The sequence below is a fragment of the Siniperca chuatsi genome, linkage group LG23 (genome assembly GCF_020085105.1).
Source record: "Siniperca chuatsi isolate FFG_IHB_CAS linkage group LG23, ASM2008510v1, whole genome shotgun sequence".
Taxonomy (NCBI): domain Eukaryota; kingdom Metazoa; phylum Chordata; class Actinopteri; order Centrarchiformes; family Sinipercidae; genus Siniperca; species Siniperca chuatsi.
Genome location: NC_058064.1, coordinates 17,654,025 through 17,682,001, shown reverse-complemented (window position 1 = coordinate 17,682,001; position 27,977 = coordinate 17,654,025). Strand labels below are relative to the sequence as shown.

At 39.9% G+C, this 27,977-nt stretch overlaps 2 protein-coding genes across 7 annotated transcripts; one reads left to right on the top strand and one right to left on the bottom strand.

Annotated features, from left to right (window-relative positions):
- Positions 1 to 6: 6 nt before the first annotated feature.
- On the top strand, positions 7 to 25,981 carry slc13a4 (solute carrier family 13 member 4). Of its 5 annotated transcripts, none has more exons than XM_044186826.1 (16): positions 7 to 138; positions 10,621 to 10,749; positions 13,790 to 13,926; positions 14,123 to 14,298; positions 14,628 to 14,688; positions 15,312 to 15,348; positions 15,478 to 15,558; positions 15,723 to 15,907; positions 18,975 to 19,094; positions 19,329 to 19,430; positions 19,838 to 19,939; positions 20,169 to 20,275; positions 21,429 to 21,541; positions 21,937 to 22,156; positions 23,127 to 23,264; positions 23,502 to 25,981. In XM_044186826.1, exons 1-16 carry the CDS (start codon positions 16 to 18, stop codon positions 23,591 to 23,593), a joined length of 1,923 nt encoding a protein of 640 aa, XP_044042761.1. In that variant the 5' UTR covers positions 7 to 15; the 3' UTR covers positions 23,594 to 25,981. The 5 variants fall into 5 exon arrangements, with proteins under 5 accessions (XP_044042761.1, XP_044042758.1, XP_044042760.1 ...); XM_044186823.1 differs by having other exon boundaries at positions 15,472 to 15,558; XM_044186825.1 differs by having other exon boundaries at positions 15,309 to 15,348.
- Positions 25,977 to 27,965, bottom strand: LOC122871566 (cytochrome c oxidase assembly factor 6 homolog). 2 transcript variants are annotated; one of them, XM_044186843.1, is made up of 3 exons: positions 27,752 to 27,965; positions 27,165 to 27,330; positions 25,977 to 26,906 (listed from the first exon to the last, which is right to left on the bottom strand). In XM_044186843.1, the coding sequence occupies exons 2-3, from the start codon at positions 27,306 to 27,308 to the stop codon at positions 26,808 to 26,810; spliced, it is 243 nt and encodes an 80-aa protein (XP_044042778.1). In that variant the 5' UTR covers positions 27,309 to 27,330; positions 27,752 to 27,965; the 3' UTR covers positions 25,977 to 26,807. The 2 variants fall into 2 exon arrangements, with proteins under 2 accessions (XP_044042778.1, XP_044042777.1); XM_044186842.1 differs by having other exon boundaries at positions 27,165 to 27,320; positions 27,752 to 27,962.
- Between the last annotated feature and the right edge of the window lie 12 nt (positions 27,966 to 27,977).

The window sequence follows — 27,977 nt, the reverse complement described above, 5'->3', positions numbered from 1 at the left end:
AGTCCCGGGTCACCCATGAGGCTAGAGGCCGCAGCTAGGATGGATCTGTTCAGGAAGCTGTGGAAGGCGAGGAAGCTGATCGTTGTGGTGTTCATCCCGCTGTCCCTGCTTCCCTTACCGCTCATCCACCCCACCAGCGTGAGTACAAGCAACAATAATAATCTGATTTCTTTTTAAATTATAAGCATAGAAGCAGAACAGAAAGTTAACCTCTGCCAGAAAGTCCTGCTTTTCAAAGTAAGAGGCACAGTACAATTTTATGGCGGAATTAAAGGGAGATTACTAATAAAATATGACAAACTAAACTAGTTAAACTACTTGTCACTGTAAGGGAAGTGTATGGCTATAATATTAGAATTTAAGAACAAATCATAAGTGTGACAAAGTCAGTAAATTGTCCATATTGAGTACCATCGATACACTTAGATGAACATTTCAGATATAGGAGTCTTAAGTGTCATTTTGTCAGACAAAATCACTAGAAATTGCTTCCACAAAGTACCTCGTGGTCTTATAACAATATTATAGGTGATTAATGTACCAGTGTGGAAAGCAAACATACACATTTTATAAGTTCCTGTAGTGATATGACAGAGATACCACAAAAATAGCTACAAAAACTACAACATATATTAAAGTACCATACAGGCTGCTTATAACAATTTAGTTTTTTTATTTTAACACTTCAAAAAAAGTGATTTAGTTAGTCATTATTAAATATATCACCTCATAATTTAGTTTTAATAAATACCTCAAAAACATCCGCTACAGCAATAAACAAAACATCCAGTTGATCTGTTGATGTTCCTCCTGGTTGCTGCTAATGGCTGTAGTGTCCTGATGGGATTTTGGTGTGTGTGTGTGTGTGTGTGTGTGTGTGTGTGTGAGAGAGCGAGACAGAGAGAGAGAGAATCAATCAAAAGGCACACTGTCTTCTGTTTTGATGAAGGCTTGTCCCGAGCTGTCCCGATCATCAGCTGAGCAGTGTGTGTGGAGGGGGGATGTCGCAACATGTTGATGAGATGGAGATCAGTGTGCTGTCAGACAGACAGAGAGAAGGAGTGAACCACTTGATATTCATTTAGGCTCATGCTCAGCGTAATTGTTTGCTGTGAAAGCCACTGAAAAGGAGGAAAGGAGTCTTATTCTGCCTTGTAGCTCATGTTCCTCTTTAGAAAACTTCTCAGACAAGTGAAATTGCATTCGAAACAATCGGATTATCTCGATTTGCATAAATCCAATCTGTGCAAGAACTGTGTTGCTCTTGAAGGCGAGTGTGTTGTCTCAAAATTTCTGATTTAGAGGAGTTGCATGTAGGATTTTAGAACATAGACCTGTGTGCTTTGTCTGGTTAATGGTCAGGATATAAAGCACTTACTGCTATATCACATCCTGAGAAAAGCTTGACTGAGATAAGTAACTGACAAAGATGGTGACAAGCAGTAAACCCAAATTCAAGCTTCAAAAATGTCCTTTCAGAATGTTTCTCTATAGTCTACGGTCTAAAAGGTCCACATTAGCCCCAGTATTACCATTACATCACAGCACTTTGAAAAACCCAGAAGCTCGTTTAACAACTCTTTTAACCATCTGGAAGAAAAAATATTTCATCTGTTGCTCAATGAAAAAGATTTTTAACCCGTTTCTCACGTTGTGCCTCTTTTTCCTAATCCAAACAAAGACGGTATCTGGAAATGACGTCTCCAAAATTTTAAGTTTTATTATCAGTTACTGTACTATTTTATATGTTCATACAAAATAACATGTAAATTAATTTTCTTGTGGTTTACAAAAAGTGCATATGTTAGTTAAAAATTGTTATATTTGGAAATTCCTCTTAAATGACCTTCTGAGTTTTTCAAAGATTGCAGGATAATTATTTTTCAGAGAAACTGATGCTTACTGCTGCGACTCAAATCTAATGATAATTCATGACAGCCACAAACTGGGGCTAGGTGCAAATTTGTGTCAGACACAAATAAAAATCCTTTTCATTTATATAATATGATTTTGTTCAGTGATCAAGCTGCACTGAATTAAACTGCGTGGATGCTCACTACTTTAAAATAATATAAAAGCATGCAGATTCTCGACGAATCATGTATTTCCTTGTCGTTATGAACTAAACATTATCTTACCACATGGTAATACCGTTTTTGATCAATGCTTAACCAAAGTTGCACATAACATACAAGACATGATTTAGTTTAAACAATTATTTATTTAAATAAACTGTAACATGTAATAGGTGTGTTTGTTTGTAGCTGATGTTCTAATAAATAACTGTGCAGTAACATGTTCATTAACACGTAATTAATATTAACTTTTAGCTATGTTTTTCCCCCCAACACTTATAAGGTAGTTGCTAAACAACCACCATCTCAAACAATGGTGGTACGAGTGGTGACAGGTGTGTGTTTTGTGTTATAGATGAGCTCTTCTGTGTCACAGTTATTTGTGTTTCTTGCAACATCATTAATATTCAAAGGAACTGTTAGGTGCTCACAAGTTGTCCATCAGCCAATCACGTTGTCGCCCAGGAGCCTTGCTGTTATGTCAGGCATGTTGTTGCATGATGTTTGGCATGAGTAGGTGGCGCAGGATGAGGCCAAGAAAGAACAAAAGAACAAAAACTTCAATACAGAGAAAAAGAAAGAAACAATCCAAGCAATTAAGTTATATAATCAACCTACAACAACGCTGGATTTTGGCCACACGTGGCTTCCTTACGACACCAGGGACCCCAGACTGTGTCAAGAATGTGACAGGGGTTCAGCGTGAGAGTGTGTGTGTGTGTGTTTGGAGTGGTACTGTGTCCAGCTGCAGCAGGACAGAACATCTGTTGGATGCAGTCAGGCCAGGTCAGAGAGAGAGAGAGAGAGAGAGAGAGACCACACAGAAATTCAAAGCCAATGGCAGATACGCACAATGCTCATCAGAGTCATGCTTGTGCCATTTTGCATCCCCATTCTAATTAAAAGCTCTAGAGCAGTCAAGCTGTAGAACAGAGGTGAGTCCAGCAAGACATATACATGGATACATTGCAGTCCATTAAATTTTTAGGTATGTGATTCTAGGGCAATGACGGTCTGTCAGTCGGTTGATCCAGACTGAAATATTAACAATAATAACAACTATTGGATGGAGTGACAATACATTTTGTACAAATATCCATGTTCCCCAGAGAATGAAATCTAATGACTTTGTTGATCCCCTGACTTTTCCTCTAGCACCAACATGAGGTTGATATTTGTAGTTTTGAATAAAATGGCTCCACAACTTTTGAATGGATTCTCATGAAATTTGGTACAGACGTTCGTATCCCCCTCAGGATGAATTACATTAACTTTGGTGATCACTTAACTTTTTATTTAGCACTATCATCAGGTCAAAATTTCTGTGTATCCAATACTTTGGTTGCTGACCAAATACCTGCAAAACTGATGACAGTCCCATCAGCCTCAGTTGTACTGCGTGCTAACATGCTAAGCAAAAAAATGTCACATGGTTATAATTATACCTGCTAAACGTCAGCATGTTAGCATTGTCAATGTGAACATGTTAGCATGCTGACGTTAGCATTTAGTTCAAAGCATAGCTGTGCCGAAACACAGCCTCATAGAGCTGCTAGCATGGCTGTAGACTCTTGTTAAAGGGACAGTTCACCTGAAAATACCTGTAGTGCTGTTTATCCATCTAGACTGTTTTGGTGTGAGTTGCTGAGTTTTGGAGATATCGGCCGAAGAGATGTCTGCCTTTCTTGAATAAAATGGGACTATATGGCGCTCGGCTTGTGGTGCTCAAAGCGCCAAAAAAAAAAAAACATTTGAAAAACAGCAATGTCTCTTCCCAGAAATCATGATCCGGTTACTCAAGATAATCCACAGATGTGTTGTGAGCAGTTTCATGTAGGAGCTATTTTCTTTCTACCGATAGTTCCTACGTGAAACTGCTCACAACACGCTTTTATTTGTGATGTTGGTTTTGTATGTATATCTGTGTGTCTGCATATGGGTATAAACAGATTGAGTGTATATGTGTGTGTGTGTGTGTGTGTGTGTGTGTTTATCTGTCAGTTAAAAAGCCCATTTAGCCCTCTGCAGATTGGCTCAGTGACTACAGGTTTCAGCTGTGACCTAATCTGGAGTCATTAAGCCACTGTGTTTTTTTCTAAATACCTATCATCTCCATTTCCTACGCTGTCCACAGATAACAGGGTTTTGATGAGACAATTAATGGGCTTCTGCTAGACAGAAAATGGCCTGTCAGCTGTAGAACTGTCAGGGTTTGCAGAAAATGTCCATCTCATTTGAATTAATGTTTTAGATCACGGAAATATAGTAGACCCTCATGTTGACAAAAAATAATACCCATACATATATGTATATATATATATATATATATTATTATTATTTTTTTTTTTCACTAAAGAGGAGAAAAAATACATTCACAATACACAATGCTGCAGGGTGAAAAATGCAGAATCAAGGTTCTCCATTATTCAGCAGTCCTGGGCATTTAGCTGCAAAATGTAAACATTTTTTAATTTTAATTTCACAAAACACAAAAACATTTCACAAAACACAAAAACATTTCACAAAACACAAAAACATTTCACAAAACACGACCTTTCAGATTACGGAGAAGGAGGGACAACACTTCTTGTTTGTGATTGGAACTCAAGTCCCTGGTGACAGTTCAATGTCATTTCCTGTTTGTGTAGCCTAGCCTAGCCTACTACTCTCAGCAGTGTCTTTGCACAAATCAAGAATTAGGCTACATCATATGTCCTATTTTAAAGTATTCTCTTATGATTTCAATCTCCTCTTCCATCCTTTCAAACTCAGTTTAAAATTTGTAGAAAGACACTGCTGAGAGTAGCAGGCTAGGCTAGGCTGTCGCCAGGGACTTGGGTTCTGTCCAATCACAAACAAGAAATGTTGACTCTCTTTTTCCCTAATCTGAAATGTTGTTGTGTTTTGACCCTCAGGGCCACCATAATTATGCCTAACTGCAGACACTACATAACTGTATACTGAGGAATAAGGAACTGGAACATCTACATTGTGCCATGGCCATGGAGAATAAAAAAATACATACCAAAAATATGGCTGCCGGAGACAATCCACTGCCTTTCTAGCAAATGTGCCAATGTCTACTAGATGTGTAACCAGTGCGACTCACTCGATGCTCACACACAGCTCTTTTCTTAGCTCTGCTAATCGTGTTTCTCAAGAGTTAAAATTCACTTGTGAATTATAGAAATGCCTCTATTTATTGACAACTGACATACAGTTATGAACACCTCCAAAATAAATTTGTAACAATGCATTTTATTTGTTATTGCTGTGATTTTTACGTGCATATAGCAAAACTAGTTTGTCTTGTTTCCCTTCCAGTGCTATGTTCCATCTGACTATATACCCTATTCAGAAAATACAGACCCCAAATGAAGATAAGCCACCAATTATAAAAAAATTAGTAGCAGCGTGTTTTCACTATGCCTGTAAAAACAGAAAATGTTGGCAAAACAACTCTCTGTGACGCAACACTTCTAGTGGGTATTTGAAACGCAATGGAGACATGTTGCATCCAATGGACATTCAGATAAGTGGAGCATCAATATATACAATTTTAACTGACCCCTGCCAGCCAATCAGAAAATAAACAATTTTCCATGGCCATGGTATAATTTTCAATTGATGTTTTGAACTAATTATTTTATAAGTGAACCATTTAGCTGATTTGATGTTGATACAATGTCAGCTTGTTAGCCAGGTGACTGTGATATCTGCTCAGCTGGTGGTAGAATCAAGTGTTAGCATATTCACATTAACATCAATGTCTTTATCTAAATGAGTCTTAGGCTGGCAGATAGTTGACAGTGGAAAGTCATGGGAAAGATGTGATTGTTCCAGAAAGCTTCATTAGGGCTCAAACCTTTTAGCCTTGGCGATGTTGATGTAGTGCACCCTGCTGAGACACACACACAATCACACACACACACAGGCACTCCAGCATCACATTCTTTTACAGTCTCCGATAATCAAGTGAACTTTCGCCCAGATCTTAAAAAAAACCCCTGAATTTTCATGCTTGTCACAGCAGCTGTTGGCTCCCTGTCATCCACTATTCCCTCAAAATGTCAGTTAATCTGAAAGTAATCTGCAGGTAGGGTGAAAAAACACAGTTTCACCTGTGTTTTTTCTTGAAATAAGGTACACTGTATTAAAATAAATTGTGAATAGCACTGCTCTGCAAGAAAACTCTGAAAGAAGTTGATTATCATTTGAAACAAGTTAGATTATGTCACTTCTTTTCCATATCAAACAATTTTAAGAATGATGACTGGTTACTTCTCTTGTTAACCTGCTTATTTCTTACATGGAAGCCCACCTCAAAATCAGGTCTGACCTCAAAGCAAACACGGGCGTTCTTCCATTAGAATACCAGCATGTATTGACGTCTGCTCCTTGACAAAGTCTGGTTGTCACCGAAGTTGCATCAACGACTCAGAGATTCCTGCCTCACTGCTTACCCAGCACTTTGGCTTGCAAAACTAGAACAAAGAAAAAGAAGCACAGATGAATGTTTGAGGATCTGGTTGAAGCTGCAATCCTTGTGTGGCAACTATCTTCTGATAAACAGAGACCAATAGTCAATGATTATTGACTGCTGAATCAGACCATCTCTGGTGTGTATCTCTCTGTGTTTATTTAGTCATCCATGTTTGTCCCTTTTTATCTGTCCATTTGTTCTCAGTTCCCTTATGCCACCTCTCCTTTCCTCTTTTCATTCTTCTCAGTGTGAATGACAGCTCACCGGTCAAACACTTAGCTTTGCTTTAATCCCGTCATCAGGCTCCTGGATTACCTCGTGTTTCCGAATGTATAGCTGTGGTTGAGACTGACATGCTGATTAAGACAACTGTACCAAAATGGAGAAAGACACTGGCAGGCTAGCTGCTAATGAACGAAAACAACTTTTGACTAAATGGTAATTTAGTGGATTATGAACAGTTTGTCTTTTGTTTCAATTTCTTTTTTTACCAGATGTTCTCTCTTTGTGAAGTGTGTATGTGTTCTGAGAGGATTTAAATTGTTGTAACATTTTCTTTGGCGAGGCCCTCTTTGATTATGAACCCAAACACCTTGTTCTGTTCTCAGCCTAATCCAACAGCTGTGCCTAATGCCTGGAAATGCCTCTTTCCTCTTGCCAAGTTAAATCCACAGTAAAGCATCCAAAAAGGAGCACAGGTTGTCGCTTTAGAGTGCAACCACGGGTAGACTCAAGTGTCAACCTACCTGAAGTTAGCTTATTCAAGTTTTTCGTTGTATTATACAGTTTGGTAACTTTTATATATTGATTGCTTTATCCCATTATCTGAAATTTAAAAGAATTTGCAGCTCACACAAAGTGACAAATGATATTCCAACTTGATCTCTTTCCTTTGTCTCTGTGGTTCCATCACAGTCTGCTCAGGCTCTGGAGACCTCTGGATACTGATCGTGTTTTGGACAGCTACCTTTGAACTATCTTGAACCCAGTTACCTTGAACACCGACTGTTCATTTCAAATAAATGTTAAGCCCTGACTGTCTCCTCATTAGGTACAGAGGGATCTAGCAGATTCATGTATGTGTCACTAGATTAGTTACATAAGTCTTAGCGTTTCCATGCATACGGTGACTACTGAACACCAGATTGTTTTGTTCTTTTGTGAGTTTTCATTGTTATACATGTGAATTTATTCAGTGTATTGTAGCCACACTGTTGGTTGGGACTAAGGAAATTTTCAGCCATGCATGTTGAAATATCTCAACAACTATTGGATGAATTGCCATGAAATTCTGACATTAGTGTGTCCCAGACAATGAATCCTAATCACTTTGGTGATCCCCTGACTTCATCATCATCAATTCCTGCAAAACTAATCCCATCAGCCTCAGCTGTACTTTGTGTTTAGTGCTAATAAGCAAATATTAGCATGCTAACACATTAAACTAAGATGGTGAACATAGTGAACATTATAACATGCTAGCATTGTTTTTGACATTAGCATTTAGCTCAAAGCACTGGTGTGCTTAAGTACAGCCTCAAAGAGCCGCTAGCATGGCTGTGGTTCTGCTTGATGCCTGTATTGTATTTCTTCCATGTAGTAGATGACAGCAGAAGCAGTTTACAGTGTTGCGAGTCCTTTCAGAGACAGAGCCCACACCATCTAGATAAAGAGTGTGTGTGTGTGTGCTTCTACACTGTTTGGATACAGCTAAATGTCGCTGGCCTTTGGAGCTACTAATGTGTATATTTCCTATATATTTCCTAAGAAACACAGCATTTTTCTGAAAGCATCACTGGATTTCATTTATAATAGTGGCTCTTTAGATTGGAAAGTTGCAGTATATGAACCTTTTCATTCATCACATCACTGCTTACGAAAAGGTACAAGAAAATGTTATAACTTAAAACTGAAGTGCAGAACCTTTGTCTCCCCCTTCTGGCAGTGAGAGTAATTACACAAACACTGGCGTCGCGTGCTTATGATGTATGCCTACAGTGAGCTTGCCCCAGGTTCGGGTTCAGAAATAGTTACAAAAATACAGAGAATTATATTTTCTCCAATGGACTTTTTTTTTTTTTAAAGCAATGGCAGATCGCGACGCTCTCTACATGGCTCTGGGTTGCTCCCTGCATCTGCTCTGGCAAACCAAATCAAATCAAATCAAAACCAATCATTGCTGGTCGGTGTAAAACTCATCATTACCAATGCGCCAGCGAGGGAATGTCGCCACAGACACCAGATTTAAAAACTCCGGTATACTGCCAAATACAGAGAGATTTACCTGCCGGTGATATGCTTAATCAGCATTGTGTGAACTCGTTTGGAAAGGGCTTGAATGTAACGGACGTTCATTTACATGTAAAAGTCCCGCACTCTAACTTTAAAACTAGGTTTAATTTAACCAGTAGACAGCAGAGATGCAGAAAGCTTAAAGGGGCCCTACTGTATGTAACACACTTTGCAGGTGATTTATCATATTAGAGTAGGTACTTTCTGTAAAGTCCATGGTTTGAATGGCTGTGAGGTCTGAACAGGTCTGGACATGCTTCATCCTGGAGCCCTGCGGCTAATTCTCCTCCCTTTGGGTTTATTAATTTGAGATTAACTGACCTGTTACTGGCAAGATGTTATACTGAATGTTCCTCTTACGTAAAAGTACTACAAGCTCACACAGCATGTGGCAGAAGCGGGAACTGGATATGTTTAATACTAATGTGGGGGGCAAGTTCCCAAATAAAACACTGTATCCAAATATTATGTTACAAACCATGATTAAAAACATGTGCAGTGACAGCATTTCCAACAGTGCTGTGTGTGTCCGTGACAGGGCAGACACATTTCATGCTTTATTCTCCGTTTTTTGACATAAATTGGCCTGGTATTAAGTATGTGGAACTTGAGTGACACATCCTTGAATTTGTTTAAAATTGTCCTCTGAGTAAAAGGTTAATGAAAGGCTTGGTAATTTTCATAAGGTCTTAAAAAATGTCACGAGATTCCTCTTTAGTTTTTAAGGTTGCAGAGCCTGTCACTAAGCCCGCTGGTGTTGCGACAGAGCAGTATGAGAGGCTGGTATGACGATATTATATAACCATAACTAAATTAATGCAACATCAATGTGTGTGTTTGTGTGTTTTTGTGTGTGTGAATGTGTTTGTTAGAGAGAGTGGGGAGAGTGTGTGTGTGCAGCCCAGTTTTGATTCTGCCATACTCCCCAGCGTCCCGGTAACACACACTAACCTAAAGAAACCTGAAATAATGTCATAATAATAATAATAATAATATAGTAATATGTGTCTAGGAGAGCATGTGTGCATTTGTGTGTGCGCTCATGAATGTGGGTTTGTGTGTGTGTGGATGTGTGCAATTTTCTGTGCATTTATGTACGTGTGAGATTGAATAGATGCTAATATGACTAATGTAATAATGTCTGTAATATCAGTGTCTGGCTCATTTGTGACTGAAACCTGTGTACATATTGAGCCAGGACCTGAATATGTTTCTAAGCCTTTCTTAGTGTGACTCAATATGTTAATCATTATTATACCACTCTTATATCTGTCTGATAAATATGAAGCTACAGCCAGGAGATGGTTAACTTAGTTTAGCATAAAGACTGGAAGCAGGGGTAAACAGCTAGCACTAGCTCTGTCCAAAGTTCAGTCTGCTTATAGCCCCCTGTAAAACCACAACTTGTCGTTGTTAATTTTTTGTACGAATTAACAAATGAGATGTAATGTGTCAATTAGTGAGCTTTAGTGAGGTGCTGGTAGGCAAATTTTGTTTTACTGTTGGACAGAGCTAGGCTAGCTGTTTCCCCTGGCTTCCAGACTTTATGATAAGCTAAGCTAACCGTGTCTTGGCTGTAGCTTTGGAGTTGCATAAAAAGTTCTTTTAAACTTCTCTTGTTTCTCAAAGTTGCCAAGTATGTCTAAATATATCTGCCTTTGTTGCTAAGTGCTCTCTGCTGTAGTGTGGTAAGTATAAAAAAGAAGTATGAACCTGTGTCTTATCTGATGAAGCATTCATTGTTCCTCCTTTGTGTTTTCCCACTTACAGGAGGCATGCTGTGCGTACGTGCTGATGGTGACGGCAGTTTACTGGGTGTCTGAGGCTGTTCCCCTGGGTGCTGCTGCTCTGGTGCCCGCCTTCCTCTATCCGCTCTTTGGAGTACTCAAATCCAGCGAGGTGAGCATCTATGTGTTGTTAGCTGTCCGTCTGTTAGAAGTTTTACTTTTGCAAAAAATTCTCAGAGGCTGAAATTATATCTCAAACTTTGAGTTGGTGAGGTCAGTGGGCTTATTTTATAATTTTTGCCCCCAAATAAAGGTCATATTCCGGTCCGTGCCCATTAGCAGCGCTAGCATGCTGTAAGTGAACATTTGGCTCAGTTTTGTACATCTCCACAAATTTAAAGCTGCTTTAATTTTCTTTTTGGCTACTTGAGGACAGAAGAGCTGCAAAACATGCTGACAGACACATAGCATTAATATGTTACTACTATTTACACATGCAGCAGGCACAGAGCAACATTAGCATACATTTTAATTGTGTTTCTTTTGACCTGACAAATTTTTGTCTAATATTCACTGTTATTTTACCTCTGTTTTGGTTTCCACTAACTCTAATGAAAGATATCTGGCACATTAGTTAGCTATGTGTTTGACTTTTCTTCCCCAGCTAACGTTAGCTGCAAACTTTGTCTGTAAGCTAAAACACAGGTCGGCAACAAATGGTGCTTGGCAGTTAGCTTACTCATCAGAGCTTTTTTGCTAAAAAGACTTGGCTCTTGGCCAGATATCAGACATCTACATAAATCTTCAACAGCCAGATAGTAATTTGATTGGCCCCCCTCCACTCCCAGCGCTTTCCCTCCCAATACACAAATTAGGTTGGTGCTGATAACATTATCTCTTCACAGTGACTACATTTACAGATATTTTCTGAAATCAGTCTGATAAGAAATTGCCTTGTAAACAGCAAATTCTGATTGCTTCAACCCAAATAATGCATAATTTGAACCTAATCTAAATAAGCCTATGCTGAAATGCATCTGTTTACATGGGGTACTTTGAAAACTGTTGCAATGATATTTCTGTTTATATCTTGCAGAGCTCATTTGATAACTGAGGATACCCATTCCCCATATACTGTTTGTCACAACATCTCAGCTTTTAGGTTCTGTTACAGTGTGCCAACCCTTGTCACTCTAAAGGGGGAAAAGTGAAAGAAACACTTATTATTTAGGGCAAGCTGTAAACCATGTAGGGCTTAACAGCAATACAGGGAACCAGTGGGACTACTGTAAATGCCAGGATATCCGGATGTAATGGCGTGTTACTGTGCTGGTAGTAAGAGTCAGCTGATCAGATTGCTGTATATGCGGATATACAGTAAGTCCAGATCAGGAAGAAAATGGGTGAAAGGCCTCTCTGTGTTCTGAACTGCACTGAGTATGTGTATGAACTCGAATCCGCTTGCATGTTGCTTTCATGCTTTTATGTATGTGAGACATTTTTCGGATGCATATGAGTTTCCATACTTATTACGTCAGTGTAAACCAGAGGCTTCGTCACTCAGCTGTAAAGGTTTTATCAGCCTTGACTTTATGGAGTGTGTAAAAAACCCCATTAACCTGGTACTCATCCTCATCATCCCACTGATGTTTCTCAGTGTTCTTTCATCTCTGAGTACATGCATTCAAACGTGCCTACACCCAGCCAATCAAACACTTTACCAGCAATCATCACCACTGCCAGGTCTGTAGCGCCGCCCCTGGTTGATGGGTTTGACTGATGATGACAGCTGACAGCGTCACTTCTTTTTTATACTAGTAACAAATGTTTCCTCTCTATTAAACTCACCCCCCTCTTCTTCACTTTTCTTATCAGCATTACATAAAAAGTGAGCTGTACGCCTCATGTGACCAAATCACATTGACAAACAGTGACAAAGCTGCCTGTTAACACTGCTGTAAGCCTCTTGTGAAGGTGTTCTGTAAATATGCCAGCAGAGAGCTTTATGCAACATTTTCAGTCTATTATCGTACTCCCAGTCTCCCTGTTTCCCAAATGAACCCACTAGTGAGTACTGGCAGAATGCCTGTATAGCGCATTACTACATATAGTGCATACAACCAAAGTTCTTATCAAATGAGTAACACTTATTTCTATTGGCTGTTTTAATGCTGGCAATGTAGAAATTTCATCTTAATCTACTGTCACTCATTGTATGTCTTCACTCACTGTAAGTGTTGAATGGAACAGCACCAGTACAAATTTAGGCCCATATCTGGTTAAAGTTTTCCACATGTCATGGTCATAAGACCAAAGGTTTCTAAATGAGTATCACTGATACTGGTGAGCCAATGAACTGCAGCATTTATTCTGTATCTGTCAAACCTGTAATTTATGTCTCACCTCTAAAGCTTCCATTAGCATTATCAGTGAGCATTTAAATATTTTAATCCTTTTCTTGACTAACTCTTTTATCCAGTCTGTAGCTCCTTCAAAATTATCAAGCAACAAATAGTGCTTGGAAACGGCCCTAATTCTCTAATTTCAAATTATTTTGTATAGACCAAGTGGCTTTGTTGATTTTTGTTAGTCTCCAGAAACTATCTTCCTAAGCCAAGATATTGCTTTGGTAGCGCCACATTATATTCTGTTCAATTCCATAATGCATCCGATGTTATAGTTGTAATTTTTCGATTGGACTTATTGGACATATTCATCAGCGCAGTCTAGAAAGTTACTCTTTTAGGTGATTTAAAAAAAAAAAAGATTCATTATGAAGGAGGGAAGAGGAGAGCTAAAAGCCTTACCCTGCATACTGTGTAGTGTCTTTCCTGTGTTACTTTCTTCCTTTCTGTATATGTAAATGACAGAGAAAGAGAGTGAGAAGGGGCCATGTGTAAAAATGTCCAGCAGGCGGAAGTGTAGCAGGTTTTAAGGTGAGAGGTGAGGCGATGCGGGCTTATACAACACTGTAAGGCCGTGAACCCTGCGGGTGGGAAGTAGAGCAGATTAAAAAGAACAAATGGCAAACTGTAAATGTTGATCCAAACGAAGGAGGGTGTAGTAGGGAAGTGGGTGAAGGAGAAAAAGCAAAAAGCCCTCCTTCCTGTCTCCTGTGATCTCATGCTGTTTATTTTCCTCAATTTAATCTTGTGTCGTCAAACATATTGTAAAAGCTGTTACATATTTTGAGTGTGTGTGTGTGTGTTCAGGTGGCAGCAGAGTACTGTAAAGACACCACTCTGCTGCTGATGGGAGTCATCTGCCTCGCAGCCTCCATAGAGAAGTGGAACCTGCACAAACGCATCGCTCTGCGCATGGTGATGATTGCAGGGGCCAAGCCTGGCATGTGAGCAGCACACACACACTTTCACACATTCAGTAAAAAGGCCCTACTCATACGCACAAATGTACACACTAAATACTGAGAGTGAGGACTGACCAACATGTCCTTACAAGAAAGCTTACACCAGTTCTCCCATAGATAGAAATGTAAATGCACACACTCAGACACACATCAGTCAAGGTGCCTCTTTCTCACCCAGGTTGGTGCTGGGCTTCATGTGCTGCACAGTGTTTCTGTCCATGTGGCTCAGCAACACGTCCACCACAGCCATGGTGATGCCCATAGCCGAGGCCGTCCTGCAGCAGCTGATCTGCACCGGCCTGGCTGACAGCCACAGCGACTCCGAAACCGCTGAGGTACCTGAGGATGACGGCGGTACGTCTGGCTCCGTCACTACGGGGGGGGGGGTCACTGAACTATAAAAGCTTTTGTGCAAAAAAATAAAACCTTTGACGTTAGACAGATGTTGATAACAATGCTTGCATCAACACTTAAGCTAGACTGTGGAGATAGATAACTGGGGTGAAGTGCAGCGGCAGTTCAGAGAACTCAAAGTAAAAAACGTGATGTGTTAAGAAAGCAGATTGTGGATCCAACTGTAGCAGAACAATTTCTCTTGTTAACAAGTAAACATTTTGGAAATTCAGTGTGTTCCACCAACAGTTCTCCCCTTACATGTTTATGATTAATGTTGTTGTCTGCAGCTGTTTCAGACAAAGAAGAGAACCTGGACAAAAACCAGTTAGAGCTACTCTATCGCGACAGGTACGTGTGTGCGCTGGGTGTGAGATAAATATCAATGATTTTTTGCAGTATGTACCACAGTCCTTGTCACTGCTAACTTTACCTTTTGGCCTGGAGAGAGTGTAGCTGACTTTTCCGATGCACACACTTCCTTTCACCTCTTAGGAGTTTCACTGGGAGAACATACTTTCAAACTAAAACAAATTTAGCAAATTTGCATTGGCGAAAGATTTAGAACCAGCCAACAATGCTGCATTTGGCTTGATCACTGCAATTTGACTGGGAAGATGAGCAAAACCCACTCTGGCAACAATGTTTTGATTTGTAATATATTCTATTGTGGTTGATGAGTATTGAACCTCTATGCCACCTGCAAATCTCGTAAAATTGAAGAGATTACTTAAGAAATGCTATGTATAGGAGAAAAAAATCTATTTACACATATTTTGTCATCAGTTAAACAATTTTTCAAATCATCAAATGAAATCAAATGGCATTTTCCCTTTTGTGTTATTTGTCTTGTTTTAACCACTTTAATAGAAAAGTAAATTTGAAATTTCAGTTGCTCAGATGTGTTTCTTACGTTTGCACACAGCTTTTCAACAGTAGCACCTTCATTTTCTCTTCTCTTCTCCCTCCAGCAGCGACTGCACTAAACAGGAGCTCTCGACACTAAGTGAGGTGAGACCTGTAAAGGCTTTTTTGCCAAATAGACAGAAGTCAAATATGAGCAGCAGAGCAACAGAACACTCTATATGCTGTAAGTCAAGTCTCTTTCTCTGAGTCTCTTGCTCTTGTTGTCAGGTACAGACTGGGGAGGTAAATGGTTTGGGTCTAAGGCCAATCTCCAACCAGGATTTCATCAGACACACCAATGGACACCTGCCGCAGGTTAAGAAACACACACACACTCACGCAGATTATTAGAGGTTAAAGAGGTGGATGAGTGAATGTTGCTGGAAACAAGAATGAGGAACGCTCCCTTACCAGTTACGGTCAAGTAACGTCAGTAGCATTTTCCATTTGTTTACAATATTCTCCTCACTCTCTTTTAGGTTGCTATCGAAATCCCAAACGTGAAGCGGGTGAAGGCCAGGAGAGACTCCCAGTATCCCACCAAGAGGGATCACATGATCTGCAAATGCCTGTCGCTCAGCATCACCTATGCCGCGACAATCGGCGGCCTCATCACCATCACCGGCACGTCAACCAACCTCATCTTTGCTGAGCAGTTTAACACGTAGGTACACATGCACGCACACACACACACACACACACACACACACACACACTTGCGTTAAAAATCTTTTATGTTGACAGGCATCTACCGCCCGCTGACAGCAGCACTAAAAATTAAATCAGCTTTAAAAACTGTTTTGAGCTGGTATCAGAAAAATATTTTGGTCTGGTATTAACTCAGGACTCCTGTAGACACCATCTCAACTTTCAAGCATATTTACAGCTCGACTGATTTCTTGGCTGCTGTTCTGGTCGGACTGAAACGGCCCATGTTAACTCAGTGTCTGGGGAGAACGCAGGGTCTGAGATCAGAACTAATCAGCCTCTACAGTCCCGACAGAGCCGATTTCCTCCAGCCGCAGCACTAAGCTCGGCAGAATGGCCTCCTTCATGTCACAGCTTGTTGGACAAAGGTCCAGTTTTGATTCTGTGTGTGTGTGTGGGTTTGTGTGTGCAGTAATAGTTTTAATCCTAAAGTGATGTTACCATGAACAGCAATCAGTCCAAGCAGTGAATATGAAAATCCCCCAAATTATACCTTCGAGTTTGAATTTTGAGTCAACTTTTAGTCAAATAAAGTCAACTTGCCCCTAAATGCCTGGTAAATAAGGTTGGTGTTTGTGTGTGTGTGTGTGTGTGTATGTGTGTGTGTGTTCAGGTCAGTCAGTCCAAGTCCTTGTCTGCAACAAGTCCATGCTAGTACAGCAAAGGCCAAGCGATCAACTTGACCCCCCCAACAAACGCACATGCATGCAAGTTTTGACCGGCACACTTGACATTTGACCTTGTGACTGAGGTTAATAATAATTATTAAGCCTTTCGGAGAAACTCTGTTTTTATCATCACTGCTCAGATACAGTGTGATACAAGTGCACATGGACATGGACTGTAAAAGCAGCAATGTTATGAATTTTGTAAATTTTCTACATTTTTACTTTTTACGCTTTTGTTTTGTTTACTTTTTAAACACTTCTTTGGGCTAATGTTAATCTTTGTTGCTAAATGTTTACAGTATAGTATATACCATGATTAAAGTGGTCAAAATAATTAAAGTTTTAAAACCAAAATGCACAAAAAGAATATTTTTGATTATTTTGTAAAAATATCATAGCTTCTTGCTTATATCAGTTGTTTATAAGCCATAGTTTACCTAATGTTTACTTAAAACTAGTGCTACATCACTGGTTTTGTAGTATTGCTTTAATGTAATTAGACTTATGTTGTTAATTTATGTTCAGGTTTTCTGTTTGTGCTACTTTCAGTTTGTCATTTTTCTTTCCTCCTCTTTTCTATCCTGAGCAGAGAGCTCAGTGAAGCACATGTGAGCAAACACACTTAAAGTGCACTGAAGATGAATGACCACTGGTACACTGCACAGACAGACGTTTGAGTCGGTTGGTACTGACCCCTACGATGGTTTTCTTTTCTTTAAACAACAGAAAATAACCAGCTTGATTTTCATCTGTGCAAACATTTCTTACGGTGCCTCACACTGACAGTGACTTTGATGGTGTGTGTCGACAAATCAGCGACCCTTGTGGCCCCTGCTGTCCATAAAGTGGAGCTTTCGAAGAAATACACAAACCACAGGTAGTGGTAGTAGCATTGAATTGCTGACAGATGCTGACACACAATGATTTAGTGTATGTTTATTTATATTAGTAATATTTATTGCCAACTTCTCTCATAATATATTCATTGTGAAATAAAAAAATATCCAGAAATGTTCTTATGTTTTGAGACTGGTAGGAGCTAAAATTGTCTTTTGTTGTCACTTGTTTTACTTGCTTCATAATCAAACCACTTTAGGCTAAGTTCAGACAGCTTTAGAAACTACTACGGAAGTTGCCACAATTGCTACTTCTGCTTCTCTTCTGCTTTATCCCTCAAACGAATACTTTACTGTGAAAATTAACTGGGTGTGCAAAATATCAGGGACACTGTACCACTTATAAGATCTAATAAGAATCCCTTTATAAAGGGTTTATAAGTTGTTACTTATGCCGGTTATAAAACATTTACTAATCAGTTACAACTTTCATTAATACAACTTTTATGTCAGGTTATGAAAAATCTCTATGGCTGGTATGTCACTGACAGTGAAGTCATTAATAAAGTCATTGATAGAAAATCATGAAATTCTCACTTCAGTTAAACTTAGTAAGTCATCTGCATGTTATGAATGTTCACAAGTCATTAATAACATTTTTTTTTTTTTTTTTACAGCTATCCATTAAGTTTTTGAATGTAAATGTTGTTAAGTTATGTTGGTAATATAAGACGTTTTGTCCAGATGCTCAAACGGCCCACCGGGGGAAACTCCCTGATGAACTAAAGAGTTAAAAAGACAAATCAAGTGTCATCATGGAGGATCATAAACACCAGCCAGGGGGATTTTTCACAACCTGGCAACCCAAAAGTTGTTCTTAATCATGGTTTATAACCATCTACACTGATCTAGTGAAGGATTTACTAACCATTAATAAAGCCATTAGTTACAGCTCAGACATCGTTTATAAAGGGTGCCTTATTCTAAAAGTGGTACCCTTTATCTTTTCATGAACTGTCCTGATTAGGAAAGTTCGGTAGAAGCCATTATCCCTTATTGGGTTTGTCAGTCAAAGCAAACACATGAGGCCAAATCAGGGTCAAGGGAAGTAGTCGATGGGGCGAAAATGGTTATTTCACTCTGATAAGGTCTACTTTGTATCAGTACATGTGCTGTCAGTGGTCACAAGGTTCAGCCTTTAAAGAGGCTACAGTATGTGTAATATTTAAACAACATTATGCCATTAACACATTATCATACACGTTAACATGTCAAATCAATGTGACTGTTATCAAATAATAGACCTTGTTGGAGGTGATTGGTGGCCCTGTGCTAATGTTAGCTTAACAGCTAAGACCACATATACCATCAGCCCTCTTCCTTCCTGCTGCAAAAGTAATTTCTAGCCAACATTGTATAAAATGAGCGTTAAAGGATGTCAACCTGCACACACACACACACACACACACACACGTGCAGACATCCTAAAGTAACTCTCTGTGTCTCTTTGTCTTTCCAGTCGTTATCCAGATGCGAAGGTGATAAACTTCGGCACGTGGTTCATCTTCAGCTTCCCCATCGCCATCATCATGCTGGTCCTCACCTGGCTCTGGCTGCACTTCCTCTTCCTTGGCTGCAAGTGAGTGTGTGTGTGTGTGTGTGTGTATTTCACAGATTGTACCCTACCGTGCTTTGTGATTATGGTGGTGGTGTGTATCCTACTTGTCCACTTTTTACCTGCATCTTATCATTATGGACTCATGATAATCCCTCTGTCTGTGCGCCGTTGAGTCCTGTGGCTGCAGGTTGGAAAAAAGCAGAGCGAGCGCGCCAGGTCACCGTGTGGTTGATGTTGTTGTGTGTGTGTGTTCAGCTTCAGGGAAACGTGCTCGTTGAGTAAGAAACGCAAAACCAGGAGAGAGATGCTGTCAGAGAGGAGGATCCATGAGGAGTACGCAAAACTGGGACCCATCAGGTGTGTACGTGCGTTTCTGTGTGTGCGTCTCTGGTTTCTGAAAGCTGAAAACCACATTAACAGGAAGGAAGACATTTGGAAGTGGTCGTAGCTACAGAATTACAACAGTTAATCTCTTGTATGCAAAAACTGCAAAAATAGATATAGATATAGAAAACTTGTGTCACAGGTTTTAAATAATAAAAGCCCAAATTTTTTTGGAAATGCAAGCAATTATTTGACCTGAGTGGAGGATTTTTAAGTCCCAATAAAGACTTCTGGCAGCAACCTGTGTGTATCTTACTCACACGCCCAGACATGACATTGTGGCACAATCATATTATCACTCATGTAATTGTTGCTCACATGCTTTTGTGGTTTCTATGTGTGTGTGTATATGTGTGTGTGTCTGTGTGCGTGTGTCCCAGCTACCCAGAGGTGGTGACCGGTGTTTTCTTCATCCTGATGACTCTGCTGTGGTTCACCAGAGAGCCTGGTTTTGTGCCCGGCTGGACATCTCTTTTTGAGAAGTAAGCATCCACAACATTGCGACACACCGCCGCAAGTGTTAGTGATCAGACAGGTGTGAATGGCTTTAGGTAGGTAGAGCAGTTTATCAGTCAGATCACACAGACACTGTAAGCATTCACATAAAATCAGCACCATAATATTGCGATACGTTTAACTTTACAATAGCTAAATAAATAGAAAGAGTTCCGAAGGTTGTCTCTTATTTCTGTGGGTGTTCTCCCTCCTTAGGAAAGGCTACAGGACCGATGCGACAGTGTCTGTCCTTCTGGGCTTCCTGCTCTTCCTCATCCCTGCCAGACGACCCTTCTCCTCCTCCTCCAGCTGTAGAAACACAGGTCAGGACCATGCGCTCGCCCAACTGGCAATTATTGTGTGAAGTTGTTCAGCACTGCAAATCAACCTCAGTTGCCATTCATATATTTACTGTGATGGTGCAAACATCGCATTGTGGTTGTTATGGTCTACTTCAATCATCTGGCACTAAGAGAAGCTTTAATCAAACAATAGACAGACAAAAGTATTTGCATTTGCTATGATGAAGTTTGGGTTACTTTAAAAAAAAAGGAAAAAAAAACTTAATACTGGGATATATATTTTTGGCTATATACAAAATGAGTAGTCCTGCCACAGATAGAGAAGATCAATTCATAAATCAGCCACAACCAATATAATATTCTTATAATCCCAAATTTGTGACGAAGTTAGACAATCACACACAGTCTCCTTACCCTGCTCCAAACAGCAGTTGTTTCAACAGGCTCCTGTCTGTGTTACCAGCCTGTGCCGGTTGATTTACTGCCTGTATGCTGCAGGTTCACAGGGTCAGAGAAACCTCTGCTTTATAATAATAATAATAATAAGCTTTATTTATATAGCGCCTTTACAAACCAGAGTTACAAGGTGCTTCACAAAATACAAAACCATACAGCTAAAACTAAATATTAAAAACTATACAGATAAAGCTAAATATAACCAAGATGGTCTTAAGTCAATGGACAGTAGGTCTTCTGAAATGCAAAACTGTATGTAAAAGCACATTATTCAACATATTTGGAGAACAAAGTTTCAGATAATAAATGAATAATAAATGAATAATAAATGAATATTAACTTGGGTTTAAATGGAGCTCTTCTTTCAAGGAAATTCCTATTTTCCCCACAATTAGCACCAAATTACATGGTTGTTTTCTGGGAAATTATTTGGAAAAAGTCAAATAAAGCATTACAAAAAATGTCTTTATCATTCATATGCACCACAATACAGCAAAATTAGCTATAGTTCAGCAGAAACTTACTCTAAATCTTGCTCATTACCAAAAGAATACATAAATACAAAACAGTGTTTTTAAAATTCCCCATATTTTAGGAAAAGAATACTAAGAATATTGACGACAAAATTATTCATAGGTATGATGCTTATTAAATAATAAAAACAACAGATTACCCCATTAGCATTCCAGCTGTATTGACATATTTTCTGTGGTTTCAGATGACGATGACCCGCTAGCTCCCATGATCACCTGGAAGGACTTCCAGAGACTGATGCCATGGGAGATCGTCATCCTGGTGGGAGGAGGCTATGCACTGGCTGCTGGTTGCAAGGTAATATGCATGTGTTTGTGTGTGTTGTTGTATTACAGTACTGTGACATCTTAGGGGTAAGTTGAGGGTTAGGAGCCCTTTTGTCTTTAAGATTAGCTTCAGGTGATCTCATGAAGGTCAGGGAGAGCTTCTAAGTTCAGATGATCTGATTTTTAAATGTCCAAATTATGTGATTTCGATGCATCTACTGGGATTTAATCCGGCATTGACAAGAGGCTGTAGTCCTAGTTTCATTGGTAAGTGGCCACCAGGAGCTCTAATCTGTTACTGTCTGTAACATGTAGACATGAGTGCAACATGAGGGTGAGAGACTGACTGTACAGTTTGAGGATGCTCATGTGTTTTGTCTGTGTGTGTGTGTGTGTGTGTGTGTGTGTGTGTGTGTGTGTGTGCAGGTGTCAGGCCTGTCAGTGTGGATTGGCAGACAGCTGGAGCCCATGAGTGGTCTTCCTCCCTGGGCTGTCACCCTGCTGGCCTGCCTGCTGGTGTCAGCAGTCACGGAATTCGCCTCCAACCCGGCAACTCTCACCGTCTTCCTGCCCATCCTGTCAGCGCTGGTACAACACACACGTCCTCTGCTCCTTATTATTGATCATGAAAAATATCAGATAAAAGGTGAGAGAGAGTAGGAAAGATGAGAGCGTGTATGGCATTACGAGCACAGCCATATCACCATCTGCAAGGTGTGCTGGAGGAAGACATGGTGGTGCTCTTACAGTGCTTTTTCACCTCCCTGTAAGTTGGGAGACACCAAAGAGGAGAAAAAAGCACTGACAAAAATTCAGACTTCAGCATTGATAAAGCAGCTACTTTATGTGAAGAATGCATACAACAATGCAAAGGGCAAGGCGGTCCTCCATGGGCTCTTGCTCAGAAAAATATACAGTCCAAAATTCGTAACACGGTCCTAATGTCTGCTGCAACATCACACAATTTGAACAGGGGAAAACAGCTAGGTGACTCGATCCAAAGGTAACTAAATCTGACTACCAGCACCTCTACAGCTCACTAATTGACACAGTATATGTTGTTTATTTAATCTGTACAAAAACTGTAAAAATGACAATGACTTTCTGGAGTGGCCGCTGGTTGCCTGGCAACCTCATGGTGATAACAAGACCCCATCAAATAGTCTGGCACATAACCCCCTCTGAAACCGCAACTTGTCATTTTTACCATTTGGTTTTTGTACGGATTAAACAGACAAGATTTAACCTGTTAATTAGTGAGCTTTAGAGGTGCTGGTAGGTGGATTTAGCTACCTCCGCATAGAGCCAGGCTAGCTGTTTCCAGTCTTTATGCTAAGCTAAGCTAAGCAACCGCTGGCCGCAGCTTCATTTTGAACAGACAGATATGCGAGTGGTGTCAACCTTCTCATCTGCTTCTCAGCAAGAAAGCGAATAAACATAGTTCCTAAAATGTTGAACTATTTCTTTAAACACATTACATCTAATTTTTTATCAAAGGGCTGTTTACCATCTCTCTCACTGTCTCTCCTTACTTTTCGCTTTCCTGCCTCTTCTTCCTTTATTCTCTCTTTCTCTTTACCCCCTTTGTTCTTCTTCACCCACGTCCATCTCTCCAGTCGGAGACTCTGCACATCAACCCCCTGCACACTTTGATCCCGTCCACCATGTGTGTATCATTCGGGGTCATGCTCCCAGTGGGGAACCCCCCCAACGCCATCGTCTTCAGTTACGGCCACGTGAAGATCAGCGACATGGTACGGCACACACACAAACAAACACACACAAAGTCACATGCTCTTTCTGCACCTGCAGCATCAAAAGGCTCAAGGGTACAATGTGTCAAAGTAGTTTTATGTAATCAGAGGGATGAGGATTTTTCTTTCTTAACTCTTGCCAAACCAAAACACCAAATTCTGATATTTATTTTCAAAGTAATTTTTCACATATTACCATTTGGTTTTTCATTTCCTTTTCCTCTTCTTCTTCTCCAGGTGAAAGCAGGCTTCGGGGTGAACCTGATCGGCGTGGCGGTGGTGATGTTGGCCATCACAACGTGGGGGGTTCCCCTCTTCAACCTGACTGAGTTCCCAGCCTGGGCAGTGGCCAGGAACGTCACTGGCAGCTTATAACCACCGCTGGGGTGGTAGAAGAGGGAAGAAGAGGGGATGAATCACTGAAAGACAGAAAGAGAGAAAGAGATGGGGCAGTGTTTCTGTAAGGAAAGACAACAAGAAAATGACGTCTTGCTTCAGAGTTAAGCCCTTTCTTAGACTGATTTAAACTGGACCTGAAGGAGGAAGAAGGATGGGGAGAAGAAGAGGAGAGCAAAAAAACATTATCTGTTGCTTATAGTAGATATAATAACTAGAATTGTATTTTTATTGGCCGTAAGGGGGCATTACGAGGAATGCAGAATGCCTTTGCCAAAGTGGCCACAGCAAAAACTTTTTTTTATACCTCTGTTAACGAAGTTTGATGGAGATTCTGTTTTCACCGAATCACTGAAGATATTACTAAAAGCTACAAACATATTTGTGGTGATCAAGAACTGATATTCTGTTGTTTGATTTAGAATAGAAACAATGATAAGTTAGGTTTTTAGCAGCTGCCTGGAAAGTGTTTTCAGAGCCACATCATGCCTTGTTCTGTGGATTAGTTGATATTTAGATAGAAATAAGCTATATGGCCATCGCAGATAAGCCTCTTTTTACTGCATGCTTGCTGAACTTCTGCTGCACTTAAATGTATTGCTCTCTAACCAGATCATGTGCATTGCAACAAGTTTGCTGAGAGAATTTAAAATTTAGTTTTGTAAAAGAAAGCAGCTCACTGCTGTATTAATGGTATTAAAGCCAGCTAAATGCATGAAAAGAGGCTTCTACTATGGCTGATAATGTACTGTATACATAGAGCTACTTACTGTCACGCCTTTCAGATGCACCCTTTTCACAAGTGTCTATATGATCAGTTTCTAAAGATATAAAAGCTTGTGTATATTTAGCAACAAATTGAAAGCTATACACTGTCCATAGGCCTCTAAATATCTACCTGATGTCTTTACCAAAGTTTCTGAAGCTGATTTTGTGTCCCATCATACTGTGAACATTTTGGAGTTTGTTGGCCACATTTACTCAAAGCTCCTTGCAGTACCAATAGTGCCTTTACCATGTTATTGCCTGTCATACTACACTTTTAGCATGACTGTCTCTTGTGGGAATCCAACCTCTAACCCTGACAGTGTTAACGCCTTGCTGCTAATCTCAGAGCAGTGCAGGAACTCGGTTCACTACCATCCTCCTTAAATTATGGAAAGCAGTAGTGTAATTGCTTTTTACTGTGCTATTTCTCAGCCATTTTCTTGTACTTGTTACCATTATAATATTAAGAATGTGATCTGTACCGTATTTAAGGTATAGAAAGTCCCGGGCTGGTTGACGAATCATACCATCGTGTATTTTATGCTAACTTGATTTCTTGTAGCTTTTCCTTATATTGCAGTTTGGAAAGCCTGTAGACTTGAGAGGTTAGACACACTCCTGTCATTATTCTGTGTATTCAGCCAGGTGCTTCTGATTCTACAAACAAGGCCCCTAACTGTGCTCTGCTTCATCACTTCTTTGTCTTCAGCCTGTTTGTCAGATGCTGGTTTTCTGTCATATTAAATACATCTGAAAACTTCAGAAATAGATTCTGCAGTCATACAATATGAGAGAATGTTACTAGTTAAGGTCCTGAGTTATGCCAAGATAATGATCTTTAACCATGAAGATTAAATTCTGTGTGAGTCAGCAGGTAGAAAACACTATATATATATATATATATAGTGATAATTACTGTAGCTTTTTATGAAATTTGTCACACTAGCATGTTTGGTCTTTATTTGTTGTCACCTTGGAGGTGTGACTTTTCTCCTGGCATGGGAACGCAGAAAGAAAAGCAGATTTGGGAGGCTGCAAAACGCAGCATCCAAAACCTTTAAGGAAGAGAGGAAGAGTGAGGTGGCACAGGGTCGTATGGTACAGTAGTTTGTTCAATCAGCTGTCAAATCACAGTAACTGTTGTCTGGCGGTGAAAAGGTTTGCACATAACATTCACTGTACTGTGCAAAAATATAAAAAGATATGCTTTATATTTTTACACAAATTTTAAATGTAATTTGTGGCTTTTTTTATATTATTGCATTTTAAGTTTAGGTCCTAGCTTAGGCAGAATCAAAAGCCTACACTTTTCTTTTGTAATTTATTCAGTTCTACTGAAGATTTCATACATCTTGATGATGTTACAGCAGTGACCTTTAACCCAGGGGCCACACTCCTTTGTAAATACATACAGATTTGTAATATAAAGACAATGTGCCTTTGCCCATTTCCAAATGAGCTGTAATATTCTGAAATTATGTGTTATACCTTGATGTTCCATTCATACCCGATGATACATTATACATGTACAACAATAAATCCCACTGATTGTATTTATTGTTTTATTTATTTACATACAACACCACAAGTCAGTCACACTTTTGAGATTTTGCCTAATGAGGCACTGTCCGGGAATTAAAAAGGGAAGGATCAGCAATCAGAAAAGATGAGCATTTATCTGTAAATCACACTAGTATAATTGAACTGATCAAAACTCATGACTGGTTTGAATGCACAAAAACGTTTAACCCAAACTCCATGCAGAGGTGGAACACCACTCTGTGTTTGGGACAAATGGAGAGGAAGTGATACTTTCATTAAACACAATCACAGAAAATTCATATTGGACAGTGTTAAGATGAGTGTTGACACAGACCCTGTGTGTGTGTGTGTGTGTGTGTGTGTGCATGTACTGTATGTGTGGATATGTGTAAGGGCTGCACTGATTACAAGTATTCCAACATCATAAATTTGACTCAAGTAACAACAGTCAAGTTTGTCCACTGTGGCAAAATTACATGTAATTTCCAGGTGAAATTCAACTGACTGAGAACACTGGATTCACGAACTGCGGCTCAAACATCTCAGACCAGCTGGGCTGGTTAACATCAGCTGACGCCAAGAATTTCTGAGGAGGGAAGCTCAAACTATTTTCAAACAGATCGCTCATTCTGCCACTTGGAGCTGCGAATATGCAATATGTTTCTTGATGAAGCTTTTATCTGTACAAATAAATAACGATGAAAGGTGAAGTTCAGGTACTCTGTCCACAATTAAGTCAGCAGACTCCTCTCAAAGTCCTGCACCTCTGGCCCTGGTCTCAATAAGGCTAAAAGTCAGTCAGGTTGCAGATTTTGATGGTGGTCTGCTGTCCAGTGGTTAGGAGGGCTGCCGGGGGCCTTCAGCAGGTGTGAAGCCTTCTGTCTGCATCTTCTCTTTGTATTTCAAGAAGTCTCTCCTCTTGGTGAAATATTTCACCTGCCAGGGAAAATGGAAAAGATGAGTAACAATCCTGCAGCGTTTTATTTACATCTTTCACCTGAGTGAAGTGTGCTTGCTTGAATGGTGAGAGTTGAGGCCTATTCTAACTTTAAAAACCTTTTGTTGATTCACTTTCAAATTTGTTTTGATATTGTGATTTTGAAACACTGCTCGCAGTTCATCCTTTCTGACATCACGCTCTATACTAGATACAGACCTCACTGATCACAAAGATAAAAAGATGGGATGGTTTACCCACTGAGCGGGGCAATTCGCCTTGAACTCGCTCTGGAACTTCTGGCAGGATGCAGCTTTGTCATCATTGTCATCCAGACATTTCCACAGCTGGTCCCTGGCTCCCCAGCAGGCCTTCCTTTCTGCCGAGTTTGGAGCCGTCATGGCTGCTTGGCCCTGGGAGACACTTAAAAATGTAAATGCTGGGTACATTAACGGGAAAGAATTTAGCACCTGCTATGTGACGCGTGTTGAAAAACACCGTTATGAACAAGTGGGTGCTCTACACTAAAAAAACGCATTAACCTATGCTTTGAAATTTCTCATTATAGTCCCTTCGTTACCGTAACAGTTAATACTTCTGCCTCATATTAAGTCCCTCAGGTGTACACTACTTGCTATATGTTTATGCTGTGAATTTACAGCCTTACATCAGCCTCACTTATCACAATATCTTAATTTAGCCTACATGACACCACTGCAACATGCTCACTTTGATATTAGACAACAAATAACTCACTTTCAATCGCTTTCAACTATCACACAGCAAATACAAAAGTAAGCAGACAGTAGCTGGGTTTGCTTGTATAAACTCAACTGTCACTCACCGAATGAATCGCTAAAACTTTCAAAAGGATTTCTTTGTCCCAAACACCACTTCTGTTTGCTTCTGTCACTCCATAAAACCGGAAAAAATCACAGTAATACTGTTACTAAACTACAAAAACAATTCGGTAACGTCTTTAGGTAGTGTAGCACAGAGTAAAGTGAAGGACGTGCATAGCAGCACTTCCTTGTCGCTTCGTGATGACGTCTAGGCGTGATTGATAAAAT

Coding starts and splice junctions, on each gene's coding strand:
- slc13a4 (XM_044186822.1), top strand. CDS start 16: ATGAGGCTAGAGGCCGCAGCTAGGATGGATCTGTTCAGGAAGCTGTGG. Junction 22,157..23,126: donor TGAAAAATATCAGATAAAAG/GTGAGAGAGAGT, acceptor CCATCTCTCCAG/TCGGAGACTCTGCACATCAA. Junction 23,265..23,501: donor ACGTGAAGATCAGCGACATG/GTACGGCACACA, acceptor CTTCTTCTCCAG/GTGAAAGCAGGCTTCGGGGT.
- LOC122871566 (XM_044186843.1), bottom strand. CDS start 27,308: ATGACGGCTCCAAACTCGGCAGAAAGGAAGGCCTGCTGGGGAGCCAGG. Junction 26,907..27,164: donor CGAATTGCCCCGCTCAGTGG/GTAAACCATCCC, acceptor TTTCCCTGGCAG/GTGAAATATTTCACCAAGAG.